Source organism: Abramis brama, assembly GCF_963993115.1.
Source record: "Abramis brama genome assembly, chromosome: 18".
Classification (NCBI taxonomy): Eukaryota; Metazoa; Chordata; class Actinopteri; order Cypriniformes; family Leuciscidae; genus Abramis; species Abramis brama.
This window is the reverse complement of record NC_139980.1, coordinates 19,623,473-19,649,866: the sequence shown is the minus strand read 5'-3', so window position 1 is coordinate 19,649,866 and position 26,394 is coordinate 19,623,473. Positions and strand designations below refer to the sequence as shown.

At 38.0% G+C, this 26,394-nt stretch overlaps 1 protein-coding gene across 2 annotated transcripts in view; it reads right to left on the bottom strand.

Annotated features, from left to right (window-relative positions):
• Nucleotides 1–1,178: 1,178 nt before the first annotated feature.
• Nucleotides 1,179–26,394, bottom strand: part of tiam2b (TIAM Rac1 associated GEF 2b) — a 49,136-nt gene continuing 23,920 nt past the window's right edge. The window contains exons 3-26 of one of the 2 annotated variants that reach the window (XM_084090184.1): nt 25,152–26,267; nt 24,340–24,784; nt 23,997–24,169; nt 23,664–23,888; nt 22,686–22,871; nt 22,380–22,529; nt 19,772–19,831; nt 17,827–17,997; nt 17,538–17,642; nt 17,023–17,101; nt 15,387–15,476; nt 15,071–15,286; nt 12,640–12,725; nt 9,793–9,966; nt 9,594–9,662; nt 9,376–9,501; nt 8,994–9,102; nt 8,701–8,880; nt 7,795–7,913; nt 7,610–7,718; nt 7,449–7,504; nt 6,547–6,637; nt 6,174–6,261; nt 1,179–2,497 (exon numbers count right to left, since the gene is read on the bottom strand). In XM_084090184.1, coding sequence (XP_083946310.1) covers nt 1,954–2,497; nt 6,174–6,261; nt 6,547–6,637; nt 7,449–7,504; nt 7,610–7,718; nt 7,795–7,913; nt 8,701–8,880; nt 8,994–9,102; nt 9,376–9,501; nt 9,594–9,662; nt 9,793–9,966; nt 12,640–12,725; nt 15,071–15,286; nt 15,387–15,476; nt 17,023–17,101; nt 17,538–17,642; nt 17,827–17,997; nt 19,772–19,831; nt 22,380–22,529; nt 22,686–22,871; nt 23,664–23,888; nt 23,997–24,169; nt 24,340–24,784; nt 25,152–26,261 — 4,761 coding nt within the window. In that variant the 5' untranslated portion in view covers nt 26,262–26,267 and the 3' untranslated portion in view covers nt 1,179–1,953. The remainder of the gene's footprint in view (nt 2,498–6,173; nt 6,262–6,546; nt 6,638–7,448; nt 7,505–7,609; nt 7,719–7,794; nt 7,914–8,700; nt 8,881–8,993; nt 9,103–9,375; nt 9,502–9,593; nt 9,663–9,792; nt 9,967–12,639; nt 12,726–15,070; nt 15,287–15,386; nt 15,477–17,022; nt 17,102–17,537; nt 17,643–17,826; nt 17,998–19,771; nt 19,832–22,379; nt 22,530–22,685; nt 22,872–23,663; nt 23,889–23,996; nt 24,170–24,339; nt 24,785–25,151; nt 26,268–26,394) is intronic. The other variant, XM_084090185.1, reaches the window with a different exon arrangement.

The window sequence follows — 26,394 nt, the reverse complement described above, 5'->3', positions numbered from 1 at the left end:
AAACAAAATCATTTTCACAAGGTTTGTTTAGTTAAGTCATATATTTTTACAAATAAATTACAATGGCCAAAACTGACAACAGAGTATATCAACATATATATCTTAACAGTAATAACAGTATTTTCAAGCTTTAACAACAAAGAAAACTTAAGTTTTTAACTTAAGGAATGTAAAACATGCCTTTTAATAATAGTAATAAAAAAATCACACATTACAAATGTGCACACAAAAGGTCTGCAAGAAACATGTACAAGTATAATTTAGAAAAAAAAAACATTTCATATTCAGACTTCGGGTTTAAAAAACTAGCCCAGCCATTTCAGTACTGAGCTGAGAAAAGCCTTTGTCGAAAAAGCAATACGTATGTAAAGCTACAGTATTTACATACAGTGAAACAGTCTTTGCTCGTGTATTAATAATACATGTGTCAGCCCATATTGAACGCTCTGGCCATCGAGATCCACTTCAACTCCAACCCTGATGGAACTCTCCAGCCTGTAGCTTTCTAGAGATCCTGAAGACCTTGATTAGCTTGTTTCAGGTCAGTTTGATCAGGATTGGAGCGAAACTCTGCAGGAAAGTGGACCTCGAGGGCCAGAGTGCCTTGAGATAGGCAAACTCTGCTCTGAATTTAATGCAGGATTATCAGGATGTTCATTCGCACAGTGGCTCTGTTCCAAACCCCAGTGAGCTGACTAACCAGATAAAACCTCATAAGTGACTGATTTGGGACAGAAACCTTTCTATTTGAATAATAAAAAAAAATCTTTACAGCAGATGTACCAGAGAAACCTGTTGGCGTACATGTACGCCAACAGGTTTCTCTGGTACATCTGCTGTAAATATATATATATATATATATATTTTAATTTGCAAAAACTAGGAGTGTCCTGTAAAAGCTTGTTTCCGCAAGAGAATGATTTTTTATTTATTTTAAAAAAAGTCTCAATTCTGACTCTTTTTTCTTTCTCAAGTTTATAAACGCACAATTCTGAGAAATAAAATAAGTAAAATAAATATAATTAAAATAAGATTCAGAACTCCGAATGTTTTAAGAGCTAAATGTTATTCAGCGATCCCACTGAATTTACTCAATTTATTTATTTAATGACCTTTCCAGTCATTCATTATTTATTGTTTATTTTTAGTTTAGTATTTCATATTTTTATTTATTCACAATTTCTACCCGAAAAAATATTTTAGAGCTTGGCGAATGTATATTCTTTATAAAAATGTCCATGACATTTTAAGACTTTTCCAGGTCTATTTTTTTTATTTATTATTATGTATCCTCGTATATCCAGGTTTTCCAAAGACTGTAAGATCCCTGGTTCTTAATTGTTGAGGGGATTAAATAATTTGTTTTTGCAAGGCTGCATATATTTGATCAAAAATATAGTAAAACATATATTATTACATCATTGCAGATATTATTACAATTTAAAACAATTTATTTCTTACAATTTGAATATAGTTTAAAATGTAATTTATTCCTGTGATGCAAGGCTGAATTTTCAGCATAATTACTCCAGTCTAAGATTTGATGCTTTGCCATCACAGCAATAAAATTTCATTTTAAAATATATTAATAAAAAAGTAATTTAAATTGTAATAATTACTGTATTTTTGATCAAATAAATGCAGATTTGGTGAGCATAAGCGACTTCTTTCAAAAACATTACTTATCTTACTGTAAGTCTTCCAAATATTTTAGACCGGTAGTAGTGTTCTCAGTGTTAAATAACTTGTTTAATCCTTGAAGAACACATGTGACGCTGCCTTAGAACTTGACCAAAGCAAAGGAGTCAGCATAACTATGTGCCATTTAAGTAGTCAGCTCACTAGATTTTGCAACAGAGCTACAGATATAAAACTGTCTGGGTAAGAGCTGTTCATATCAAGGCACGATAATCATGTGTTAGTGCATTTTAATGTTCATAGCACCAACTTCCCCTATAGGCTGGGAATGGCAGCTTTTTGGATGCCCATGACCGTGTCATAAAAACAATCCTCATTCACGACCGATCCCAGGCTCTGCACGCTGTAGTCCCTGGCCAGCAGGGTGTTGAGGTCCAGCCCTGGAGAGTCCTCCAGCAGAGTCACCTGACTGCCCTGAAGGCTGCTGGAACTGCTCTTGCTCATTCCTTGCGGTTCTTCTACAAAGTTCAGTCTCTGGAGTTGAGCTTCCAAGGCGCTGGTCAGGGAGCACAGCGTGGAGCTCTTGCTCAGAGTAGCGTTCTCGCCTCGGCTCGGGATGGGGGGCTCAGAATGAGCGTATCCGTCAAGCAGTCGGCCCTCGTCTGGGTCTCGAGTCTTTGGCTGTGGCGGCAGCCTCTGCCAGGAGTTTGTTCTTAGTGCTCCTGGGTGGCTCCTTCTGGGGAAGGTGAAGTTAGAGTTTACATCTTTGAATCGGCGTTCAACCGGAGCCATCCGCTTGGCGTTCTCTCTCAAGAGGGTGCGGATGGTCCTCACTGCACTGGCCTTGTTCTCCAGATTACTGCAAAACAAACAAAACAAGACCAGAGAACATTTGAAATGTGCTTAAAGGGATATTTCACCGCTGGAAAGATGAATGTGTATTTAAATTGGGTCAATTATTTTAGAAGTTGGTGCCTTCTAGACTGAGAAAAGCCAGAAAATTTATTTTTGGCTCATGTGGATGAAAGACAACCACTCCCAGAATGCACTTGCTTCACTGCCCTACGAGGCCACTCCCAAGCCATGCGTATCGGAAGAAATGATACAACTAGGCTACTAGTTGACTCGAAACTGAAAAGACGCCGTTTTATCGTGAGATCCCACCCCCTATGGGCGTGTTGAAAACATGCGGAACGAGCTCCTACTACTGGCTGTAGTCTCTCGCCTCTGGACAAAAAAGCCTCCGATTACGCAAAATGATGACACACAATACAGAATTATCTCGTCTCAGGGGGACATGAGGGAGGGCAGCATGGTCATTCGAAAATACTGCCAGGTTTCTACTGAGACAAAGTTTAATGCTAATCGGTGAAATATCCCTTTAATGTATTTAACAATGCGCACTTGTAGTGCATTTCAAATCTTAAAAGTATATATTTTTTAAAAAGAACTTTAATTGCAGATTATATAAATGAAATAAAAGGCCACTTAAGTGTACTTTAAGAGAATACACTTTCATGGCTATGTTTCTGAACACACTTATCTAAACTTTTAAAAAGGAGTTTAAAAGGCTTTAATAATCTTATGTCATCTTAAAGGCACACTGTGAAACTTTTCAACCTTCATAATATATTTCCAAGACCCTTGTGATGGTACATCGACTTACAATAGGTTGAATGACACGTCTGCCATAGCCTGACGGGGTCTGTATCGCTTTTACTGGCACTATGTAACTTCGGGGTTCGGGTAGTAACCCAAGTACAAAAAGAACTACAAAATTCGACTGCTTTACGGCATACGTCACTTCCCCCACCACTTCGTCAAATTTGGACGTGAGAGGCCAACCAGTGTTTGTTTTCGGCTTTCGTGCGTATGTTTTTGTCATGGGGCTGTTTACACCTGGCCACTTCATGCGTTTTCTCAGATGGGATAGCTATCTGATCGTGAAAAGACCAGGTGTAAATGCCCTCCAAAACGCATTCAAGACGGATTTGAATCCGATCGCTCAAACCACTTCAGGAGGAGGTCTGTGCCGCATTCCAGATGAAACTGGACAAGTGTAAATGCATCTGGTTGTTGAAACCACATGTAAATTGTACTCTTCTCAAAAATGCTACAAATAAAAACGTGTGAGAGCGTGTTATAGTCTATGTTATAGACAGATATAACAACGCTCCTGGAACACACATCACCGCAGATGAGCAACTGAGCATAGTCATAAAGAGAATGTGCAAACTATCGCAAATCAAAGTGAAAGTAAGTCGTAGACGCTTAACACACAATCATCATCATTAAAAGTAAAGAAATGAAATGATCTTACCAGGGCTGTTACTGCTCTCTCTTATTGCGGTCTTTGATTTTGAAATTTTAGCTGATGATCAATAAAATGCTGTTCATATCTGGTGCTTTCGGTGACGTGCACTCCATTAAATCTGCATACAGCGTGGGAATTGAAGATCGGATTTAAATCCGTTTCGCAAAAACACATTTATGTGACCAGGTGTAAATGGAATTGTTTTGATAATTCAGATAGCTATCCGATCTGAGAAAACGCATGAAGTGGCCAGTAAATAAATCTCTTATTTGTAAACTTGTTTGCATTCTATGTTGTATGTTGTTGCGCTTGCTTGTAGTATGTTTTTTTATATGCTGTTCATTCATTCATTGCTGATAATTAGACCAGTCCAATAATTTCCACATATGTCTAGCTAGCTTTCGATTATCAGAGCTGTTAACAGACTTGCTAAAAAAACACTCGTTTCTCTTACGTGTTTTTTGCGTTATGTTTTATAGCTTGCCTCACGAACTAGTTTGCCAGCTGAACTCAGGTGTTGTGAGGTGTATTTATCACGTAGTCCTGAGGGATATCAGACGACGCTGTTGACGTTGATTCTTGCGATTATCATGAGAACAGTTTTTAATATCTCACATAATTATCAGGACATAAATAAGCCTAACGTAGAGGTTGTAAATAGTGTAAACAAGTACAATTTGCAAACTATTATGATAAATTGCAATAATCATGTCTTCGGAGTCTATCTGTGCCTATTCCATGCCCGATGCAGGTACCGGTGTACAGGGTGGGAGGTGGGGGGGTGGAGGGGTATTTACGACAGTGCAAGTATTCCATAGCGACTCTAGGGGTCGCTGTTTGACAAAAACACAATTCCTTCACAGTGTGCCTTTAAGATTGAGTTTGAGTTAAGAGTGTTTAAATATTACATTTAAAGATGATTTATTTTAAGTGATACATACAAATGTGTAATTACAAATATATTTAATATAAATTTAATTTAATTGCTATGATCATGCTATTAAGTGTCTGAAAACATTACATTGTTTGCACTTAAGTATGTTCTTTTAAATAATATTAATCTCATAATTAGTACTCTTTTCTAAATGTATGCTAAAGTTTACCTCTTTTTCTTAAGGGATTACAGTGATTTTAGTCAAGTCACCTTCATTTATATAGCGCTTTTAACAATATAGATTGTTTCAAAGCAGCTTTACAGTTGGAAATTACAGTAATATGCGCATCACGTGTTTAGTCTATAGATATGCGCGTTTGAATATATGTGCACAGGCGTGTAGTCCTTCTTTACAAACCCAGCCTAAACAAACTACTTGTCTGGCCTTAAGAATTTATAATAAATAATTATTTATCGCTTCCGCATAGCCACGTGAACCGGAATTATGCCGAAAACGTTTTAACTGTACAGAGGTAAAGGGAAGGGAAGGAGGCCTTCACAGAGGAGAAACTTGTTGACACTTCAGGACTGCGTTGAAGGGGACTTCACTGCTGGCAAAATGGGATTTCAATAAAACGTGGCTGCCTATACAGTAGAAAGGCAAAAAAATAAAATAATGCTGCTGTCTTTCCTTTTGCCAAATAGGTAGGAAAACTTCAACACCCATAATGCACCGGGCATGTTGCCATCCAAGGCCACTTCAACCAGTCTGTTATGTATCTGTTATCGAATACCCCCTTGCTTTAGAAGAAAATACTTCTTAGCAAACTTTTAGTCATAATGTGGTCGACTTGTATTGTTCCCGGTTGCAAGAACTCAAAGAGTAAACATTTAGCGGGAGTGAGTTATAATCCAGTGAAGGATCCAGCGCATTGTAGGCAGCGGCTAAAGACTGCAAAGATTCGTAAACATGGAGAGAACGTTGCAACAAATAATCAGAAAAAACGTAGTATTTGTGGTCAACAATTCAAAATGAGCATGAAGACGGTGCTTTAGGCCAAACGGAGGGGGAAAAAACTGAAAGAAACTGCCATCCTGTCAGTTCCGGCGAAGTTACACTTTAAGGGATGTTTGAGTTCGTAAAACTGCCTTAAAGCAATAGGTCACCCCAAAATATAAGTTATGATAATCAATGACGTTTTCAAGTGTTAATTTTCATTTTTTGGGTGAACTGTTTTATTCATTTATTTTTAGAAAAATCATCTCATGGTAAATAAGTTTCTCTAGGTTGTATTCTATTTGAGTTTATTAGTATTATTTATTTATTTGACTTTCTATATCGGTTACCTGCTGCAGAGCTGGAAGAACATCTCTGGCCGTCCCTCCACTTCAGACTTGGTGTGAACAACCTCCCAAACACAAGGGTTCTCTGACCCTGAAAGAGGCGAGAGAAGGGAGTTTAAGCACGTTATGGATTGCATTTTACATTTTGGCAATGTTTGGGTCTATTAAAAGGGCTTGAGACTTTAATGATACACATTTTTTAAATGATGAGCTCTGATGTGATGTTTTTAAGAGGTTCTTGAAGTCCTCCTTTGAATACCATGTTTCTCCTGGTCTGTCTTGGATCTACATTCTGCCTCCTCTGTTTAATCCATGTCAAACTCATGTTCAACAGAGATATCTCTTAGTTTACACAGGAAGATCATGTTACACACACCTGCTGAATTTCCAGGTCGGATCTGAAGGGATGATACAGGAATGAGCCAGCGGAATTTAAAAGGATCCAGATCCCCGGGCCGTGAAGAAGTCTAGTAGAAAAACATTCAAATGCCTGTTATATTAGCTGTCAGTATAAAGCATACAAACATCATAAACACGGCTGTCAATTTAATGTTACTTTAGTGAGATAGTAAAACTAACACTATTAATCATGACCTCGGACCCGCATGCAAATTCTGTGATTTAATCTTGAGGTTTCATCCTTCAGCCTGAATAAAACTAAAACTAAAAAATAAAACTAGTAACATATTTGTGTATACATTGAAAAGTATAAAAACAAAACTTTTATTCAGCAAAGCTGAGAAGTTACAGTAAAAACATTTACATTACTACAAACAAAATCTATTCCAAAAAAAAGTTTTAGTTTTGAACTTTCAATATATCAAATAATTATTTTGTTGTTTTTGTTTTGTTGTGTTTAACATTGATAAGAAATGTTTCTTGAGCAGCAAATCAGTATATTAGAATGACTTCTGATGGATCATGTGACTAAAGACTGGAGTAATGATGCTAAAAATTCATAAATTATATTTTAAAATATATTAAATAGAAACTAGTTATTTTAAATTGTAATAATTTTTCACAATATTACTATTTTACTGTATTTTTGATCAAATAAATGAAGTCTTGGTGAGCATACGAGACTTCTTAATGTTTTTGTCTATTCAATGCTACTGTACATCAATCTGCTCCAATAACATTCTTAAATTGGGGAATTTCCCTCTGCAAAAATTTATGTATGTGAATTCAATTAATTTAACATGTAAATAATCAACCAAGTTTTTTTATCAATTGACAGACCTAATAAAAATACACCATGTGCTACATTCCACAACTCACCATTCTTTTCTTTAGCTTGCTTTCCCGATACACCAAAATGAGCGCTCTCTTGAAGACTGGACGAATAAAAACACATTAGTGCACTGAGCTTTTAATAACACATATATTGCACACCATAAACCGCAACGGTTTTATAGTTCCAATGATCCGGTCTGACTTACGGAAGAGGGTGAGTTCAGGGTCTTTTCTCATGCGGCCCAAAGAGGGAAGAGGGTTTTGCCAGAGTGCCGAGCTGTGAATGATGAACTCTCCCATGGAGATCTCGGTGACCTGAGACACAGAACACATTGTCATATATAATATTATCCTTTTATTGATTTAAAAGTAATTCTAGAGTGGTACGCACCTCCTTCTCAGGGCCACTCTGCTCTGCCACTAGTTGGTCGAACACTGTGCCGTAGTCCTCATAGATCTTCTGCATCTCATTTATGTGACTGGCCACCTTTTCCATGGCCTTTAATGCCTCTGCACCAGAAAAAAAAAAAACAGAAATGAGTTTATTTCAAACCAATAACTGACTCAGTTCATAACTGAATCAATAATGGATTAAACACTATAGGGCTTTTCACATTACGCTTAAACCCGGGATGCCATCATTCTAAACACCGCTTTTAACCTCGAGTAAAGCAACGTTTCACACTTAATTTCACACCAAACAGTTGATGATCCCCATTGACTTCCATAGTATAGAAGTCAATAGCATATCAACTGTTTGGTTATGCATATTCTTCAAAATATCTACTTTTATGTTAAGTAGAAGAGAGAAATTCATACAGGTTTGGAACATCTTGTGGATGAGTAAATGATGACAGAATTGTCATTTTTGGGTGAACTATCCCTTCAAGAAGAGACCGTTCCATTCTCACCTTTATACATCCATTCAGTGTAAACTTGATAGTACAGTCAGCAATATACAATATGAGGATGTGCAATGCTAGAGCCTTTATGATGTAAACAAGTCACATGCTGCATTCGTCCAATCGATGACACTGACACCACAAATTTGCAAATAATCGTTTAGGAACGTACAGTGTGAAACGGCAACTTATGAATACCCAGGATTAACTGTTAACCCTGGGTACATTACGAACAATGTGAAACGTGAAGCAAGATAACCCAGGATTCGGTTTACCCGGGGTTTAGGATGACCCAGGGTTAACTAGTGCAAGTGTGAAAAGCCCTAAATTGTGCCTGGGATGAAGTAAAAGAAAGAAAGTCGCGTGAATATTGGGAGAATTATGTGTCCGCACACCTGTGAGGTGGTTGCGCTCGTCGCTCTCGGGGTCGGTGAGAGACACCAGCTCTCTCAGCAGCAGCGGGTACTTCAGGACCCTCTGCACGGGTTTGATGAGGTACGACTCCAGGGTGGACGAGTGCTGTTTGGTGGGGTTCCTCGCCTCCAGGAACTCTTTGAACGCCCGGTCTGTTTTTGCTGCCATCAGACAAATCAGAGAATGAAATAAACCAGGTGCTGGTTTTTTGGCTCAAGATGCCAGTTAAAATATGGAATTAAGACGTCAGATGAGGCTTATGTTCATGTTTTACCTCTTTCGAGAACTTTCTGCACCTTAATGTGATTGGCACAGAAGCCGCTGTAAAGCTTAAAGTGATCTGCATAGTATAAGAAAGATCCGCCCAGGGAAAAGAGGAGTTTCTGGATGTGAGATTGAAAGAGAAAGACTCAAAATGTGCCTCAAACCGAAAAACACTTCATTTGTCAGATGTAAATCAAATTAAAGGCCTAATTCCTTCATGGTGTCTGTACAGTAAGTGATAACCTTATATTTATACACTATTTAGATTGTATTAATATTTTGAATTGGCTTTTATTTTTGTGATTTAATTCTAGTGATCCAGACTAGGAATTGAATATTTCTTGCATCAGTTAATCATAAAAATCTGGCTTGATGTCACCACTATATGTTACCTTAAGTTTCTCTGGCGTCTCCAGTGCTTGGTAGTCTGGTGAGGAAGTGGTCCTCTCCTCTAGGGTTTGTAGGAAAACCCTCTGGAAGTCCAGCATTTCGGGCAGGCTTCCAAACAGAGACTCCATCTACCAGAAAAGGACATGATTTTCAAAAATTAGCTAAATTCTGACGCTGTTTTAGTTTAGTATACAACATCATTTTACACCTCAAAACGTACCTCATCATGACTGAGGAATGTTTCTTTTTGTAATGGCTTCAGGTAGATCTCAAACAGAGATCCGAGGTCCTAAACAATGTGAGACGCACATGATACAGTATGACAATGTTAATATAATTAATATGCATTAAGCATTAATTAATGTCTCAAATGTAAACAATGAACACACATTTAAAGTCCCACAGCTGTGATTTTATACCTTGACATAAGATTTCTCCGTGTCCACCAGCTCTTGAATAACCATGCGCAGGCGCTCAGTGACGGACATGTGTCGGGGAGAGGATCTGGCAAGGGCATTTTCAGTGGAGTAAGGGTTCCTGTGAACAGATCCTTCAGGGAACGTCTGGTAGAGATGACACACCGTTTCTGGGTTCTACAAGGTAAATAAAAGCAGAAGAACATTTGTCTTTTAGTTCTCTGTGTTTTAATAGAGTGCTGCAGGGATGATGTGTTTTTGTAGGCCAACTCGGGAAGTTCACATCACCCTGGTTCCCTTGACAAAAAGCCAATTTGATTTTTCCATTGGCTTTTCCATAAGCTCTGTGAACAACAAAAGAGATCTGGGGGCTCGTCCGGGATATTCCCTAGAAACAAGGGACCGAAAATCAGCCGCCATCACAGGTAAGTCGTTTTTAATGTTTCTTGTGGTGTGACTTAAAAACGATGCAGAATGTATACAGAAAAAATGGGAAAACAGATTGTCAGATTTACTCAATCATAGTATTTGAGCAGAGTTAGCATTTAGCATGCTAATATGTGCTGTTGCTCGCTAAATGTTCGTTAATTCTTAAAATCACTTTGATTATTTAATTACTAAATTCGGTCACTTCAAAATATCTTAATTCAATGATGTAAACGTTATCTGATTGATGTGGAATCGAAGTACATTGTTAAATCTTGTAAATCCATCTATCTTTTTTTGTGTAGTTCATGAGCCAGTAGATTACTTTTATGGTGATTTAATGTTATTTTTACAGCTACTCTGCCTCAGCCTCTATGTAATTTCATTGTATTAAAAAAGCAGACAGATATTTATATTTAATAAATGCTAAACGGTGTGTTTTAAACTTTATACGCTGACTGAATCAAACTGTATTGGAATCAAAGGGATTTTAACACAGCCTGTGTCTGGGCCATCACCCAAATCCTTTATGAATGATGCTCTCACCCACATTCACTCACTCAATGCTGTATCAATAACCTGGTTCTTAATCAATACAATCCACCACTGCTGAGTAAAACAACCGAACCATTAGAAACAGGCTCCAGCAGTGCCCAAGGGCAAGAAATGTTGACTCAAAGCTTGACTCAAAAATGCAAACGCTCTCCTGAAGGCTTTATCTCCAGAGCGCATGTGGTGCACCTTCACCGCGCTGCATAAAAAACAGCATCACCGCTGAAAATTCAAGCCATTTGTCATCGTAATCTGTGCTGTCAGAGTGTAATAAAGTGCTGACAAACGGTTGAATCCCTCTGGGCGGCTCTGCAGAGCTGCTCTCTGCACGTAAAGGATGGGGAAAAAAACATATTATAAAAAACCATATGAAATGTTCACTCTTTTCAAAACTCAATACAATCATAGAGTGCACGATCATAATGAAGTGCAATGGAGAGTTTTTTAAGGTCATAGATGAGTGTGTTTGTGAACGTTTCTCCTATTTTAACACACAATGCACAATTCATTAAGATCATTTCAAGGCCTACAGTAATTATAGACCACTAGAACACAACAACATGAGATAAAATGGCCCAGAGTCTCTGAGTGCATCCATTAGGCAGAAACACAAGTTATACAATCATGGAGGTAACACTTAATGAGAACTCTTGAAAATATTATTTCTAAGGATAAGGATTTCTACATGTATGAATTAAATGTACATATGAATTAAATGTTTAATTCTTTATAATCTCACACAAAATGTCTTGTACCCCAAAATGTACATTCTAAAAACAAAATACTTTAAATATGAAGTTAAAAGGTAATTTAGATAAATTTAGTTATTTTTTTAATAAATATATTTTGTAACCATTATCTTTTGTAAATCTAATAATTATAAGATGTTATATAAAAAATTAAACAATACATATCTTTTAGTTTATATTATATATTATAAATATATATATTTCATAAAAATAGCAAACAAGCAAAGCCAAAACATTTTTTAATCATACACACTAAAATGGCAAATATTCCAGGAAAAATACATTTTGTCTTATATACAGTACTGCTCAAAAGTTTGGAAACAATACTATTTTAAATGTTTTAAAAAAAAAGAAGATTCTTATGCTCATCAAGCCTGCATTTATTTGATCAAAAGTACAGAAAATATACTTTAAAATATCATTTATTTCTGTGATGCAAAGCTGAATTTTCAACATCATTACTCCAGTCTTCAGTGTCACATGATCATTCAAAAATCATACTAATATGCAGAAATTGCTGCCCCAAATGCATTCTACAAATGGCTTGCTTATAGTTGACACAAGAGTTTTTATATATAATGAATAATGTTTAGTATATTATTAAAAGTTACTATGAAGTGCTACCAAGTGTGCACACAATCATAACCACAAAAACAAAGAAAAAAGGCCTGCGAAATGATGTCACACGCGCTCACGTCACCCAGCAGCCCCACCAACATCTCCTTAAGGGTCTGATGAAGTGATGACAGCTGGAAGAGGACAGGAATTCCCTTCATCTTCATCTGCACTGTTCTGACTCACCGAACGACACGTGAACACATGACACCAAACCAAAACACACTGTCCACCGCAGGAAGATGCTAATCCTAACATGTTGCTAAGCCTAGAAATGTCTCCAACAGTCCATTCCTAAGGTGTACATTTTAAACCTGCCAATGCAATTAAAGTCAAATAACATTGTTTGCAAATGCCAAGTGTGCAGTAAGAGCTGTGGAATTCTGTTGAGCACGGCTCTCTCTCCATCTGACCTCATAACGCCCACCGTAATCCTGATCACACCAGCCAGTCTCTCAACACAAGCAGCTCACACACCTCCTAAATCTCTGACATTCCCTCGGCTTACCTTCCCGCCCCGCTCGGCCTTATCGTTCGCTTCCTCCAAAGCAGGCGCCACGGAGCCCTCGGGAAATTCCTGATCTTGAGGTGAATCTGAGGGAGAGAAAGAGGTGGAAAAGATGTTGAAAGAGTAGGCTGTTTACCTAAGTAAGACATGGTGGGTCACAGTGATAGAGAGTGAAATAAACACACTTAAGGATCATTAACTCTCTTGGGAGAGGCCGACCCGTGAGAGCGTTTGACCTTTATTAACCGCCATTGATCTGAACTCACTAAATCTGCACACAGGTCCACTTCAGCAGGACACTTGTGTCGGATTCTACAAAGCTTGGCATCGCATCAAATGGGAAAACCTTACATGGCTTACGGTTAGAATAATGTTACAAACCTCATCTACAGGAAACACCATCCTGCAGGGAATAACATCCTTGTCTGTGAACGGCCCCGTGGTATAATAGTTTATGTCTGGGCATTTTGACAGCATCATGCTGTGAAACAAGCCGTCTGTCATTAGGTTCTCATCATAAAAACAGCGGGAGTCATTTCATTGTGTATAAAGAGCCAGGGGCCGTCCACAGTCTCAGACATCCACAAGCCCTGCAGGCAGTCTGCGCTTTCAGATCGAGGGCTAGCCAAATTGATTTGAAATGCTATTTCCAAAATAAAATAAAAATTTAAATAAAATGAAATATAAAAGTAAATGAAATATGATTTTAAATATAAAATAAAATGAAATGAAATATAAAATAAAATGAAATAATATTAAATAAAATATAAATAAAATTTAATAAAAAAAAATATATAAGTAAATATTACATTAAATATAAAAATAAAATGAAATAATATTAAATAAAATATAAAAAATATATATATTCATAATTTTTTTTTAAGGAAAAGGGCAATAAATTAGGAAGAGGGCACTACATTACGACCACTGATAGACCCCCACCCCCCATAAAAAAGGCTCATGACACTTAGAAATAGTATTCAGAAATATATAGAACCCCAAAAAGAGTCAAATGGCAAATGAGAAGTGTGTCGCCCTCTGCAGGTCATGTAGGGTTTCTGCAGCAATAGCAGGGCACATGCGATTTAATGTGCAAAGATGTACAATAATTGGCACAACCATTCAAAAGTTTGGAGTCAGTAAGATTGTTTTCTTTTGAAGTTTTTAGTGATCAAAGAATCCTGATTTTTTTAAATCAAAGTTTCCACAAAAATGCAACTGTTGTCAATGTTGATAATAATAAGAAATGTTCTCTCGTGTAGCCAGAGCAGCTTTCATTGGTCAAGGACCGAGAGAGGCCGTCTGAATGACATGTGAAGCAACCAATCACAGTAAACGTCAATGTCCCAACAATAACAGACCGGCGTGTAAAACTTCTGCATCAGATGTTCGGCTGTGGGTCTGACGTCTGAGGCTGAGACTACTAAATCAGAATGATTTCTGTAGGATACACTGAAGACTGGAGTAATGATGCTGAAAATTCAGCTTTGATCACAGAAATAAATTACATTTTGTAGAGATGCACCATATATCGGCCACCATATCTGTATCTCCCGATATTTGATCATTTTTAATGTTGTTGTTATCAGCCCGATAAGAAAATTTGGCCAATATATAAAAGCCAATAAATAATGGATTATTTCCTAGATGCGCGTTGTTCACCATGATGGTTTTGAATTGCTGGAAATATGATTGGAATCACTTCAATAAAGGAAAATACAGTTAAGTGCAACATGTGCAGCGCAAGTCTGTCATATAGGCTACATAAAATTATAATGAGAACATCATAATTGTGTGCTTGGGTCATGGTTGTTAATAGTGTGATTTTTGTTTTTGTAATCAGGCTCTCAAAAATGATATAAAAATTTGGATTTAGATTTATCAGCCAATATATCGGTTATCGGCTTTCAAATATGAAGAATTATCAGTTATCAGTATCAGGCCAAAATGTTCATATCGGTGCATCCCTAACATTTTGAAATATATTAAAAGAGAAAAAAGCTCAGGAACAGTTTAGTTTAGGGTCCAATTCTCAGTATTAACTAGTTGCTTATTAGCACGCATATTACTAGGATATTGACTGTTATTATTACTTATAAAGCACATATTAATGCCTTATTCTGCATGACCATATTCTACATCCCTTAATCCTTCCCAATACCTAAACTTAACAACTATCAATAAACGGTGATTTGGAGTTTATTGAGGCAAAAGTCGTAGTTAATAGTGAGAATTGGACCCTAATCTAAAGTATGACAAATTAAATTTGAATAATATTTCACAGTATTACTGTTTACTGTATTTTTTATCAAATAAATGCAGTCCTGGTGAGCATAAGAAGCTCCTTTCAGAGACATTAAAAAATCTTTCCAAATCCAAACTTTTGAACGATAGTGTTTACAGTGCATTATACAGACAGCTGCTGTCCTACCAGTGGTCCACTGCTCCAGGTGAAGGATGTGGGCCGGATCCGGTTCACTGGGGTCACAGTCTGGCCAAACAGAGCTCTGCTCATCTGAGCTGTTTTCTTCACGTCTGAGGACAAGATGGAGATCCTGTTGGCTGAAGAAGCTCTGCATGAGACCGAGGTCGAGAGAGGCCACACTCACGCCATTAAGAGTCAAGATCTCATCTCCCGCTCTCAGACCTGCAAAAGACAAAACACATCATACAAATAAATCTCAACATCATCAATCATTCAGAACATTTGACATTTTATCGAGGCGAAGGAAATATTGAAATGTTACCTTCGATAAACGCCAGGCCTTCAGGATTCACCTCACTCACGTAGACATGACTTCTCCTGGCGCCATCCACGTGACCTGTGACCGCAAAACCTGCAGAGACGTCAGATTTCATCTATTAATCTTTAACCAATCAGCACACTGGCAAATTTAAAGAAAGAATTCATAGAAAAATAGACTTTTTTATCATCATTTACTCATGTACGTCACTTCGAACATAAAGGAGATGCCAAAGCTGAGTCATTTTAGCACTTAAAACTCATTTTGGCCTGCAATTGTTCAATTATGTTGTCAGCATCAGCAGTTTTCATGTTTCTTGACATTGACATTAAACGTGCCCTTGTGAAAAAGAAGCATACTTCTAAAAAGAGTACTTATTACAGAAAGAATATACTTTAAAAGAATATACTAAGGTGTGAACTGAATTTAATGTTTTTGGAATCTTAATAGTATGTTCAATGCAATTAAATTAAAATGTTAATTTATTTTAAATGCAATTATTTGAACTTAAAGAGTGCTTTTTTGACACAAGTAGGACTTTAAGTACATTTTATATGTAATTTCATAACAACCCTTTAACAGTCTTTTTACAGTCTTTGAAAAGCATTTATGGTAGCTAAAATATACTTCAATGGCATTTCTATTGAAACTTGCATGTCATGTATTTAAAAATATTGTGTAATGATGAAGTTGAAATGTAAAATATATACTTTAAATGTTATGTCAAATAACGCAATACAGTTAAAATTATATAATTAAGTACTTTACATGTGCTTTAGTATGTTAGTCAACACATCAAAATAAGTGTACTTCTTTAAACCACAACAAAAGATCATTAAAACATAATGATTTAAATGATTTTATTAACCGCCACTTTAAAAAAAAAGTGTACTAAGAGTGTACTTAAGTGTGTTAAGAAACAGTCATGAACGTGTACTTACATTTATAAATTAATATTGTATTATCCGCAAGTACAGTTTTTTAAAGATATTCTTTTAACATTTGAAGTTCGCAACAAGTGCACAAACTAAGCACATTTCTTAAGGCCCATTTACACCAAAGACGATAACTAAAACTATAAAGATAAAGATATAATTCTAAAAATCTTTCTAAATATATAGAATTGCAGAGTCCACAATACAAGTTCAACGATAATGGCAGAGAGGAACGATATTGTTGGAATTACTTTCACAATGTTTTTTTTCCCAGCTGATGAACAATAAAAACATTGACAGCCAATCAGAATCCATCCTGCTTTAAAGAGCTCGAGCATTTAAAGCGACAGACGACATAAACCACAGCCCGTTTAGAATAAACTGAACATGTGGACGCTAATATAGTTATCTTTATAGTTATCGTACTTGGTGTGAATGGGCCTTTATTCACAAGGGCTGAGCAACACATCATGACACAACATACAGTATTTAAACAAACACAAATTAGATTTTTTTTTTTTTTTTTAAAGGTCAATTCAGTCTCAGTGTATGGAATAGAGCAGCTTGCATATTCTGCAAATCTTTAATGTTCCTCTGAAGAACGTCATACAAGTTCTGAACAATATGAGGGGGAGGAAATTATGTAAAAGATATTAATTTGTGGGTGAGCTATTCCTTTTCTCGTTGATCATGCTGTTACTCACCAAAGTCTATGGTTGTGTCCGGACGGGACATGTTTAAGGTCAACACATTGAGAGGCCAAATTTCCAGTTCATCATAGACCTGTTAAACAAGAGCAGAACATCATTGTGCAGTGTAATACAGCAAGGTTTTTGAAATAAGTGTGTATAACAAAAAAAACAAAAAAAAAAACACCTTTGGACCAGTTTGGACCTGCTTAACTTCCAGTCTAGTTTTAGATGGCCAATGTTGGTCTAGTTATTGTTGCAGTCAATGCTAATGCATATAGCCCCGGTTTCACAGACAGGGCTTAGAATAAGCCAGGATTAGACCTTAGTTTAATTAGGACATTTTAATACCTTTAATAATGCCTTAGAAAACATTAAACATTACTGGTGTGCATCTTGAGACCAAATATTTTATGATATGTAAGTGCAAGTCACTTTCAGCTTGAACATGCATTTTAGTCTTGTCTGTGAAACCAGTGGCTGGAGTTTAGCTTGAACAATCTGCTTCATAAAGTGTGTTTTAGTCTCACCAGGGTTCTCAGCAGGTCTGTTGGTGCTGGAGTGCTTCTCTCCACATCGTGTCCCAAATGTCTCCTCATGTGCAGGCAGTGCAGAGCCGGGTCAAGCTGCTTTACCTAAAAAAAAACATCCACTATTACTGTATATTCATGAGGTGAGCATTATGGAGCACAGCACGAGTCTTCCTGCCACTTCACGAGGTCTGAACCAGACCACAAACGACAGAAAATTCTAACGCATGAACTTTAGTTGTTCATGTGTCCAGGTCACAATCTCTGTGAGAGGTGACTGATGAATTACCTTGCACGCCAATGAGAGAACATCAGAAACCAGAGAGTCCCGTTTGACCGGCACATTGATGACCTGACCGTCCGGCATGAGCATATAAGCCCGGCTTTCCAGGCTGCAGTCCCACTGGTGACCTTCAGGTGGCGCTGGTAAATGCAGTTTGGTAAAGACGTCCAGCTTCTGCTGATGCATAGAGATAGAAAGGACCAAAAGTGAATAAAGTTCTAGTATAGATAGATGGTAAAGTCCAATTACATAACATTACATAACATTACATAAAACATTACATTCAATTCAATTCTCACTTATTCTTTTAAATTATATCATAATAAGTGTTCTTTTTAAAAGTGTGTTGGGTGTAATGAATTTAATTTTCAGTTTTCATTCCCTGTGTGTATGAAAATAGATTTTCAAGTCAAAACAATGTCAAGAACAGCACCATTTAACAAAATATTTCACTACAAAACAGGTTGTTAATATTGCACAGTTTTTTTAAAAAATCTCATCAGTCCAAAATCCCACTCAACTACGCAAGTTGTATAAAACATCATTTAGCATGATTACTTCACTCGGCATTTTTCTTTCAGTAAGGACATTAAAGTAACTTGACGCTGGAACACCGTGTTACATTTACAGCTGCAAACAAAATGTGAGGGAAAATTTCCTCCTAAGCTTGTCTCTGCTCATGCTGGGTCAAAGCCAGGTGCCAGCAACACTATTGTGGATCCTTATTCTGTGAGAGAGGGAGAAAGGGGGGTCACGTCCCTTTTCACTGACTCGACTCACACAGCTGTCACAACAACCTGCTGATCTGTTGACATTATGCAGTGCAAACAGATCAGGGGGTGGAGAAATGGCCAGAAATGGGGGAGGATCTTTCAGTGTAATTCTATTGTCCTTCAGCTGCAGCCTCAATATGGGGATTTGACAGTGCAAAAGCATAAGATTTCTTTACAGACTTTGCAATGCTATTTTTAAACTGTTGCTTGCTAAGGACAATCTACTGATAAAATAAAACAACAGTCAAGCCACTCTTTATGAAAAAGCAGCTAATTTAAGGGGACAATATATGTGCGGTGATACAATTAATCAGAGCCATACCTATGTTTTTTTCTGCTAAAAAAAAAACAGTGACATTTTTTGCATGGACAAAAAGTATCAAGAACAAAACAATTTAATTACAATGATTGCATATGAGATAAAGTGCCTTCAAAAAAGTACTTGCTATGGAAATAATATATTTTAAAAGAATATTCTTCAGTGTAAACAATGTAATGTTTTCTGAAATACGTAATTGCAATTGTATTATAGTGAAATGAAAATGTATTATAGTTTAAATTTATATTAAATGCAATTAGTTGAACTTAAGTGCTATTTTGACGTACTTAAGTAGGACTACAGTACATCCTTATATGTAATTTCATAATTACTCCTATTGTCTTTGAAATATGATTAAAGTGTACAGGCGAATGTACTGCCGCTTTGTGGTAAATTAAAATATACTTTGAAACTTGTGTCATGACTCATAGGCTATATTTAAATACTTTATAATATTAACTTTAAATGTAATATCAATATAAATATAATATAAAAAATACTCTACAGTTAAAATTATAATCAAGTACTTTACATGTGCTTTATTATGTTAGTCAACACATCAAAATAAGTGTGCTTCTTTAAACCACAACAAAAGATTATTAAAACATGATTATTTAAAATGTGCTTTTAAAGTAAATCTTTTAATATCACATTATTGCAAATTCCATTTTTTTTAATTGTAAGTGTGTTATGAAATATAATCATGAGTTAATATAATATTATCTGCAAGCACTTTTCCGATTTGAAGTGCACAGTTAATGCAGTTTAGTGCACTTCATTTTCACAAGGGAAGGGATTTTCACATGGATTCTCACTTGTTACATTATGATGTGTAGTAATGTTAAAGTGGTGTAATTACCTCTGAGCTGCTTTGCGTGGATGGATGACCAAATGATCCAGAGGAATATCCTTCAAATATCTGCATCACAAACACAAACACACATATACAGAAAAATTAAACGCACGTATCATAAGACATGCGGAGCAGCATCTGGGCTAAAAAAAGAAGCATGTTCTGCATTTCTGTGCCTTAATTAGAAGCCATCGATCTGAGGCGCCAGCTTTGATACTATTCTGATTGTAGATCACAGCAGAAATAACCATGAGGTTTGCTGGGAAATAATGAGAGGTCTGGAAGATGCTAAAATTATAGATCTATGAAAGCTGACAGATGGATCAGCCTTAATCTTGAGGGCAGAGTGGGAGACATGGCTTCCCCTCACCCGAAACACCCATGCGTCCTCATGCTAACACATAAACACTGTGTGCGTGTACAAACACATACTTATATTAAGGATGTAGTCTATACAAACAGACAAGGGTATGCCTTGCCCTCAAAGCAAAACCTGAAATATCAAAATTGACATGAGCTTTGTTCGAGCGGTGAGGGGCATCACTGTCTGCATAGGCAGCTAGCTACTTTCTAAGTTAGTATTCTAACTTAAATTAAACCTACCAAAGGACGTCATTGAAACACTCTTCATGAGCAACAATACAGTTAACTTCATGCTAATAGTGCTACTCTTGACGCGCACAATAAACTCGACTTTTTCATGCAATTACAACATAATCTGATGTTAGCATGTTGCTAAGCTAACAACACAATACAAAACAGACATATAACACAAATATTGGCTAAATCATCCACTTTATTTAGATGAAAATACTATTTTATCAATACCTTTTAGCATTGAATTCAATCTGACAATCCGAAATTTCCGAAAATCTTAAATTCTTTTTTTCACAAAGCTTGTTGCAACACATTCTGGATGCATTGCTCCATGTCCAAACCAGCTGTATTACAATAAGTGACAGATGACAAGCTATTTTGTCTGTCCACACTGAACAAACTATACAATTATGTGATACAGTCATAAGATATTTGATGTTCAATATACATCAGAAATAAGTTATGAGGAACAGGATTTAGGACTGGGATTTCACTATTGGTTGGCTGACTCAGCAAGCAACCAAGTAATCAACATAAATATGTCCTGTTGCTTTTTATGGTCCAACAAAAACTCATATTTACATGGGAGAAATAGCTTTTACCCTCACAAGTGTGGTTAACGTATCTTACAAGGCTAATTTCTATGCAGAAATTTCAACTATATTTTGTGGGGAAAAAAAAGGTCTGTAGTGATGTATTGTATGTAGCAACATTCACACATACGTCACTTTAAAACCAAGCAGCTTTCCATTAGTGAACGTGGCAAATTTGTTTGACCACAACTTTAGCACAAGCAAAATCTGTGAGGAACTATTTCGCCCTCATTCGAAACTCGCAAATGTGCAGATTCCTATTAAAATGACTGCATTTCGCTTGCAAAATTTCAGTGATCAACAGTAAATGTGATCACAACTTAAGTTGACGTTAGGATTGCAAGTTATACTGAAATATCGCAAACATCGCCAATGTACAAATCGCGATAGGCATTACTCAAAGGTGCAATAATGGAATGATATTAATACTTCAAAAAGTTACGAAAAGTCTATAAGAGCTGGACATCCACAGAACAGTAGCAATACCACATCTGAGCCATTTATCTGTGGGACAACAACTCTGACTTGACTTTAACTAAAGCATCTCACCCCTCTGGAAGCAATCACACTGCCCCCTGTAACCCTGCTGAATCACCCAGCATCAGACACTACATCTGTGTGGTGGAAGTCTTGTGCACTCAAATCGCAAGCTGTGTCTCCTCTTAGACTGCTCCCAGCTTGCAGCAATTAACCTCATGCAGCTTGTGGTAATTCCCGTCTTTGGAATCATGCACTATTAGGGGCTGTTTTGACCAGATTTGGTCCATTTAAGGATGGATCATTATGAGGCTGGAACCGCTGAGCGATCGGCTCCGATCTCACGTGAGGCCGTCTACATAATCATACATGTGGATTTAAAGCTCATGCTCTGTGTTAACAAAAGCCCTTCAGAGAAGGAATGCTGATCTGGGCTTAATTACAAGAACTGATCCAGAAACAGTATTTCCAAAACAGCCCCCAAACACTTTGACGGGAGAAAGGAACAGGGCCACTGTGTGTTTTTCTGCCATTTGACCTCTAGAGAAAACTTTGATGAGTGGTTGTTTGTTTTATCCGGTGAGTGTGACAGTGTTTCCCACCCTGACACCTGTGGACAGCATTAACATGCTACTGTGAGACTAAATGAGTAAAACAGACCTATGTCTTAAACGAGTATTCAGTGCTGCAGTCATAAACACAGGCCAGTAAACCTCAGAGTAAACGCCTAATCCAAACTCACACTTCTTTTTGTACATATTGATTCATTTCAATTAGAATTAACAGAATTGAAGGGAAACTGCTCCTTTTTTTATTTATCCTAATTATGTCCTTTATTGTTAGGTTTTGGCAAGTCTCAAAATACAAGGTTCCCAAACTGTCTGGCCAAACTTTCCTTTACAATCTGATTAAAGACTTGTAAAGAGAAGCACTAACTTCAGTTTTACCTGGGACAGGGACTGTCTCTTTTCACAGTTGCGTTTGGTCAGACTGTCCAATCCCTTCTGTGAAGAAAACAGTAGTCCTCTTTTGTTCCGCATACCTCGAGGATGAGAACGAGATCGTCTCTTCAGGGTGGCCTCATCACGAGTGCATATCTGCACAAACACAAGGTCATTTAAAACATTTCTCAGAATCTTAATGCTCCATCATCTTAATTGAATTTTTGTGGTGTGTCTCAAAGGTACATTGTTTTAATGAGGTCTTTTTTGGTATTTTACAAAATACCCTGAAAGCATGTGACGGATCCTCACCAGCGCATGAAAGGATGAGACGGAGAAAATTCCCAGACGACCAAGCACCAATTTAGATGGGCGTCCAGCAGTGGCTAGCAGGCTTTTTGGATTAGGCAGCTCTGTGCCCTGCAGGCTAGCCAGGTAACAGCGCATGCGGAAGAGCTCTAGGTTAAACTTCTCCAGGTTCTGTTCCCATTGCTGGATCTGTGGGTCAGAGATATAGGAGAGAGAAATGTGACAAATACAATTGAGAAAGCTATAGACATTTTAAATATTACATTGTCTCATAGATATGCATGCTGGTATATAAATTTCTTTAAAATAATACTGAAGTTTGACTTTGGCACTTTACTTGTCATGCACGATTTGCACCGTAGACATATTTAGAAAACTAGATGTATTTTAAATTGTGTGGCTTATTTAGGAAAGGAGAGATGTGAGAAGGTAAAATCTGGGAGATTTTTAATTTGAAACAAAGACATTAACTATATGTGGGGATCAGAATATCATGGAGACCTGGCCTAGGCTCTTTTGACTTGGGCCAGGAAGCAATCTCCCAACCTCCCAGAACACCCAAACTTACCACAAAAAAGCTCTAGCAACACCCAGAACACAGTAGCTATGACCAAGAATTACCTACTGTATAACATCCAAGCAAACATCTAGCAATGCCATAGGAATCACACAGAATATCTTAGCAAAGCAATGTTTTAACAACAACCCACAACACCCATATCACGTAAAAATCTAGTAAATGTAAATAATGTGAATCACAGCAGGACATGAATGGGGGTTTCAGGTTTAAATGCATGTACCATACTCGGATACATTGAAGGCACGTGGTGTGGTTTCTATTCAAACACAGACATCAATGACCAAAGTGCCCAATTTAGCAAACCACTCTTTCTGAACTACTTGATTTTGGCCTTTAATCTTTTGAAACAAACCACACATGTATGCATAAACATCCACACACACATCCGTTTTGTTCCTTACCTGGCTCTCAATAGCCTTCCTGTTCTTCTGGTCGCTGATGACGGACAGCTGCAGCTCTGCCATCTTCTTCATTTTGCCATCCATGTCGATCTTCTGCAGGAGAGCTCTGCTTTGGCTCTTCAGCAAACGTAGAGTGTCTTCCTTCCCCTGACGCTTAGCTAAATGTGATGCGCTGGCAGAGTGGATGGCTGTCACCCAGTTCTCCAGGTCTGTTTGGTTTGCAGCCTGCAGGTAAGAGGCAAGAGGTGTGAGGTAAGAGACAACATGCAGCCAAGAGTCAACAATGTGGAAATGGTGTATTGTGTAATATATTATATGATAAAGGAGGCATACCTGAAAGAGATAGACATCTCCATAGGCATTGCTGAGGCAGAAAACATTCTCTTTCTTGGGATGCTCAGGAACTGCCTGCACAATACTGTCCTCAGCAAGCACTGCGTAATGTGGTGTGCATTCCTGCTCTGGGGAGGTCTTTCCATTGGATTCACCCAACAAAAGTGTACAGCCTACAGGAGACAGGAAAACAGATCTGAGATAGAGCTTCTAATAATATAGAGGACACATTACCTATTACAGCTACTTTTTTAAGACTGAGAACAGAAAGATTCAATTTAACTGGCCATGCATGTTTTAATCTGCATTTAGTGTCCGCTTGTTTTCAAGACTACTATCTTACCTTTAAGCGTGACCCAATACTGCCTCCACTTGCGTCTTGCTACCAGCTCCAGTTTGCGATCCTTGTGGAGGGAAATGAGGGGCTTAAAAGCCAGCCAACCAGCCCTCCGCACAACACCTTGCTCCTTCTCAAACAGGAAGTCCATTTGCTCCAAGGAGCCCATTGAGCCATTGCTGCTCTCCCCTTCACATTCCCAGAACTGGGGTCCATCAGCAGTTCCACTGCAACTGCCAGTCTCCAGGCCCTGCATAAAGTTCTCATAGATGTTCTGCCTCAGGGCCGCACCCTGGTTCTGATGGCCAAATGGGACCGTTAAGGACCCAGAGCAGTCCAACTTTGTCTGGGAGGACATGGGATTCCAAAATGGTCTGGATTCCTCTAGTGTACCCCCAGCTCCACAGTTGAAAACCTCTGTAAAGTCCACAGTACTTGGTTCCTGAGGTTCCTGAGGCACATGAAGTGAGAAGAGGATGACAAATGTACTTAACATGTACTTGTGTTACAAGGTTGACACAATGTTGTAAAGCTTTTACACCCTTCCTCTGACTTTTCTCTTAACAACTCATGGTCAAATTATGGTCAGTTCAACAAGTATACCCTTTTAAAACATCTGTAAATCATTGTTTCAGAGAGGTCTGCCATCTTAGAATGTTTTACAGCATTGAAAAAAATGTCAACTTCAACTAGAACACTGAATAGTAGATGGAATTTCAATATGATAACATCAGCATGATTTTGGAGTCAAACAGGAAGATCTGCTATGTTGACAGACATGTGCTAATGCCCAATACACCAAACAATTATTTTCTCACCTGCAGTCTCCGCTTCTTCCTACTCAGACTTCCCGTCCAATCGCTGAGGCGGCGGATGCGGCTTTTGAGTGAGTCCTTCCTTGTGTTCCCATCAGGAACTGCTTTTCTGCATGGTAGGGTATGTGAGGTGTAATGCTGGGTTTCCTGACTCTCGTCTTGGGAGTTTGCATCCAGGGAAGAGGTCAGTGAGGCTTGGAGCTGAGGAGTGTCCTCAAGCTGATCCGCCACTAGGATGCCCACGGTAGGGAATGGCAAAGTCATGTTGGGATTTGTGTATAGATCAGATAATCCATTATGTTCCAAATGAAGGAGCACAGAGTCCCCAATACCACTGTCCCCCTCAGCGTGGTTGGTATTGAACCCATTGCTATAGGAATCACTGCTTGCGTACTGACTGGCATGAACTGTGGTTTGGCAGGCGAGGCTACCCATATGATTCTCAGACTGTTCTGTAGTGTACCCACTAAAACATCCAAGGTCCACTGTACGTGTGGATGAGAGTGTGGTATATCCACTACTGTTGTCTGAAGGCTGGCTGGTGGTGAAGACGTTGTCACAAAGATCTGTTCCATTCCCCCAGGGTGAGTCATACCATGAGCCCTCAGAGCTAAGAGAGCTCCCATTACTGGCCCTCTGGGTAGCATCAACAGGTCCACTGAGACAACTGCTCAGTGACAGCTCAACATCCGGTTCCTTCCGTGCATTGGTAAACTCTACCCTCAGACTTCCATCCTCACGAAAAAGAACTTTGGGACTGCTCTTACTGTCTTTAAGCTCAGAACTGGGGCTCCTCATAGGGGCCTGGAGGCCTCCAGTCTGTTGTCTGCAGCCAACAAAGAAACCATTTCCCTGGAATAAAATGTTGTCTTGGTGGCTCTCTGCACATATTTTGTCACTAGATCTCCCCTTAATGCAGTCATAATGGCGGGAGATGTAAGGTTGGCTGTTCTTGTGTGGTGAAAAAACATTTTTGGCCTTGTATCCAGACGTGCTCTCAGAGTTCCTCCACCAAGAGTGCGGGGACAGTACCTCCTCTTTTTTTTTTAGGGAGCTAGATTTTCCCTTACCAGGGATGATGAAACTGCTGTACTGACTATCTGTATTTCCCATTCTGATCTGTGAGGAAAATGGTAGCAAAACATCAAGCTGAAAGTTAAGTATCACATTCATCCATCTTCCTACCTAACTCCATATATTTATACATCTGTCTAATCTGACTACATGAGTCTATCCATCCAATTAT